Raw genomic sequence first — 3,486 nt, 5'->3', positions numbered from 1 at the left:
CTGAAGCCGTCCCGCCCGGTGGAGTAGAGCAGGTGCCAGGGTTGCTGCGTCAGCCGCGGGGGCAGCTGGGGGCCCAGCTGGGGCACAGCGGCCTCAGTCGGTGCTGACCGGCTGAGCATCCTCCCCTGCCCCAGCACTGACCTGAGATTCATCGAGAGTCCTCCCGGGAGGAGAACCCATCATTCCTCCAAGCAGCCTCCAAGCACCCACCTGAGCATCCTTCCGAGAGATGTTTCCAAGCACCCTCCCCCTTCAACACATTCCCAAAGCGTCCTCATCCTACAAACCCTTCTGAGATGGTTCCCCAAGCATCTTTTCCCCCAAGAGGTGACTGAGGTGACCCAGGCACAGAGAATGTCACCCATCTGGCCTCACAGGGGACCATTGCTGGTAGGACAGTGGTCACGGCTGTGGGGGCGGGGCAGACAGGCAGGGTGGGGTCCCTGTGCAGGCGGGGGTGCCTCACCTCCTCGATGTCCCTGTCCCGCAGGATGCTGCTGGGTGTGCTCAGCACCAGCCTGCACGGCTCCTCCTCCGCTGCTGCCGGGGCTCCGTCCCAGCCCCGCTGCCCCTCTCCAGCTGGGTCCTCGCATCCCATGGGCAGCTCCTCGTCTTGGTCGGGCTGGGGGCAGCAGGAGATGAGCATCGCTGCGGGCCCGAGGGAGCAGCAGCTCCCGAACCCGCCCAGCGTGGGGCGCCTCCCATCCTCTGTCCAGGGGCTGGGAGAAGAGGCCCCAAGCCCACGGGAATGGGCAGCAGGCTGAGCCTACAGCCCAGCTCCCGGCTGCCTGCTGCTCCTGGCAGCCCAGGCCCCATGCCGTGCCGTGCCGTGCCGTGCCGTGCCTTGGCACCCCGCCAGGCCGTGCCACCGCTGCACACGGAACTTCAAGGGTGTATGGCCACCCAAGGGGGAGGAAGCGGTGGAGGAGGAGGAAGAGAAGGCAGGGAAGGCTTCTGCAGCTGCAGCCCCGTAGAAGAGGTGAAGCCTTGCCTTTTCCCTCTTCGCTCACGGCCAGGCTGACCTCGCAGCGTGGAAGGGGTCGGGAATGTGCCGCGGTCCTGGTGGCCGCTAGTGACAAGTGTCTCAGCCAGCCACGAGTTCAGGCTGTGGGTGCAGCCCATGCCCAAGGGCGGGCGGGCAGCAATTCCCTGCCCTGAGGGGGCAAGAGGGATGAGCGAGTGCAGCCCCGGGGCGCAGGAGATCTGCCCCGGGATCCTGGGGAGGCAGCGGCTGCAGGGGCAGGTCCCGCTGTGCCCATCACCCCCCGCACCTCCCCAGCCTCGCCCTGTCCCCAGGGCAGCCCCTCTGTCTGTCCAGCCCCGTGTCCAGCCCGGTGGGTGCCTCCCAGCGCTGCCCCAGAGCTCCTTCCTCGCTGTCTCTCCCGCGATGGACCTACCAGGGGCTGGTAGCCGTACCGGAGCCCCCTCATTGCCGCTGTTTCTGGGGTGCTGGGGCTGCGCCGCAGGGAGCCCTGGCCACCGCCCGGGGTTAATGTTCAGCCGCCCGGCCGCTCCCTGGCCACGGGTGCGTGACAGGGCTGGCGCGGGTGCCAGCGGCTGTCCCGGCTCGGGGTGCGTGGGCAGGCATCCCGCTGCAGACAGGCCGCGCCGGCCCGGGGCTGTCACCTCTTCTGCACCCCGCGGTCACCCGGGGCCAAGCACAGAGCCCCAGGCCGGGGCTGCCCTTGCGGCCCGTGCAGAGCCGCTCTTTGCAACACAGCTGTGGCAATGCTTGCGGCAACTGCCAACACCTGTGGTGGGGTGACCCTGGCTGGGCACCAGGCACCTGCCAAGGCCTCTCTTACTGCCCTCCACAGCTGGGCAGGGCTGAGAAAATACAGCAAAATGTTCATGAGTTAAGGGCTGGGTGCGACCCCTCATCCAATACTTTCAGGGCAAAACAGACTTGAATTAGAGATATTAACTGAATTTATTACTGACAAAATCTGAGCAGGATAATGAGAAGTAAAATAAGACCTTAAAAACACCTTCCCCACACCTCTCTCCTTCCCAGCTCTGCCTCCACCCCTCCAGCAGTGCAGGGAGATGTGGAATAGGGGTTATGATCAGTTCATCACCTGCTGTTTCTGCTGCTGCTCAGGGAAAAGAGTTGCAGTCCTTCCCCTGCAGGTGGATCTCTGCACCCCCAGGCCCTCCATGGGCTGTAGGGGCACAGCTGCCTCTGCATGGGCTTCCCCACGGAACCCCAGGGGAATCTCAGCTCCAGCTCCCGAAGCAGCTCCAGCCCCTCCTCCTGCCCTGCCCTGGGTGTGTGCAGGACTGTTCCTCTCACGTATTTTCACTCTGCTCTTCTCTGATTGCAATTACATCTATGCAGTAACTTTTTTCTTCTACTTAAATCCCTGATCCTCGAGGCATCACCACCATCTGTGCTGGGCTGGGCCTTGGCCAGCAGTGGCACCATCCTGGAACCATCTGGAGCTGGCTCTGCCAGACACAGGGCAAGTTTCTGGCAGCCTCTCACAGAAGCCACTCCTCTAGCCACCCCACTACCAAAACCTGGGCACACAAACCCAGTACAGGAGGCCCTGGTGGCAAAGGACCCTCACTCTGAGGGAGCCAGCTTGGGACTTGCAGCTGAGGGAGGGAGCTGCTGGCTGAGGGACCTGCCAGCCTCAGGTGCCTCTGGAGAAGCCCCTGCAGACCAGGGAAGAGGTGCAGCGCCCCGGTGCAGCCCCTTCTCACTGATGACACCCCTAAACCACTCAGCCTGGCTGTGAGCCTCCATTTATGCCATTTCAGGACTTCCTGTGTGCCTTTCCTGGAGGCACGATGGCCTTGATGCCTAGCCCTGGGCCCACTGCAGGCATTTTTGGGTTGTTCCCCATCTCCACAGCAGGCCCACTGCAGCCCTGGTGGGTGTCTGCTGCTTTGTCCCCACCAGCCTTAGATAGCAGTGGGAGTCTGGAGGTTCCTGGTGCCTGGCATTTGGTCACTGGCAACACTTGGTGGGGACCGGGCAGTTCTGGTGACCCCAAAAACGTCCTCTGAGACCCTGGTCAGGAGCCAGGACAGGGTCTCAGTCCCTGCCCAAGTTGCGTTAGCATGGCAATCCTTGTCCCTGCCCCATCTCTGCTCCCGGCCCCACCCTTCCATACCCCTGCCCCTGATTCTGTCCCTGTCCTTGATGCTGTGCCTGACTCTGCCCTGTCCCTTTACCCCTTCATTCTCCTGCCCCTACCTCTGCCCTTTCCTCCTCCTTACCCTTGACCCTGCTCCTTGTCCCTCCCCTGGCCCTGCTGTCCCTGCCCTTGCTCCTCCCCTACCCCAGTGCTGACCCCACCACCTTCCTCAGGACTGCTTGAGTCCAAATGTGGGACTTGCTCCTTCAGGACACCCAGACGGAGCCAGCGCAGGGGGCCGGGAGTGGCCCAAAGGCAGCTCTGCACGGACAGGGCACTGCCTGCAGCCGGCTCAGCCGCCCTACAGCCGGGCTCTCCCAGCCTGCCCCATGGACCTGCTCCA

At 63.7% G+C, this 3,486-nt stretch overlaps 1 protein-coding gene across 1 annotated transcript in view; it reads right to left on the bottom strand.

The window, feature by feature from the left end:
* Positions 1 to 1,430, bottom strand: part of TLDC2 (TBC/LysM-associated domain containing 2) — a 2,861-nt gene extending 1,431 nt beyond the window's left edge. Inside the window, exons 1-3 of the mRNA XM_031063108.1 lie at positions 1,398 to 1,430; positions 467 to 622; positions 8 to 77 (exon numbers count right to left, since the gene is read on the bottom strand). Coding sequence (XP_030918968.1) covers positions 8 to 77; positions 467 to 622; positions 1,398 to 1,430 — 259 coding nt within the window. The remainder of the gene's footprint in view (positions 1 to 7; positions 78 to 466; positions 623 to 1,397) is intronic.
* Positions 1,431 to 3,486: the final 2,056 nt, after the last annotated feature.

Source organism: Geospiza fortis, unplaced genomic scaffold, assembly GCF_000277835.1.
Source record: "Geospiza fortis unplaced genomic scaffold, GeoFor_1.0 scaffold657, whole genome shotgun sequence".
Classification (NCBI taxonomy): domain Eukaryota; kingdom Metazoa; phylum Chordata; class Aves; order Passeriformes; family Thraupidae; genus Geospiza; species Geospiza fortis.
Note: the sequence above shows the minus strand (reverse complement) of the source record. Positions and strands in the feature narration are given on the sequence as shown.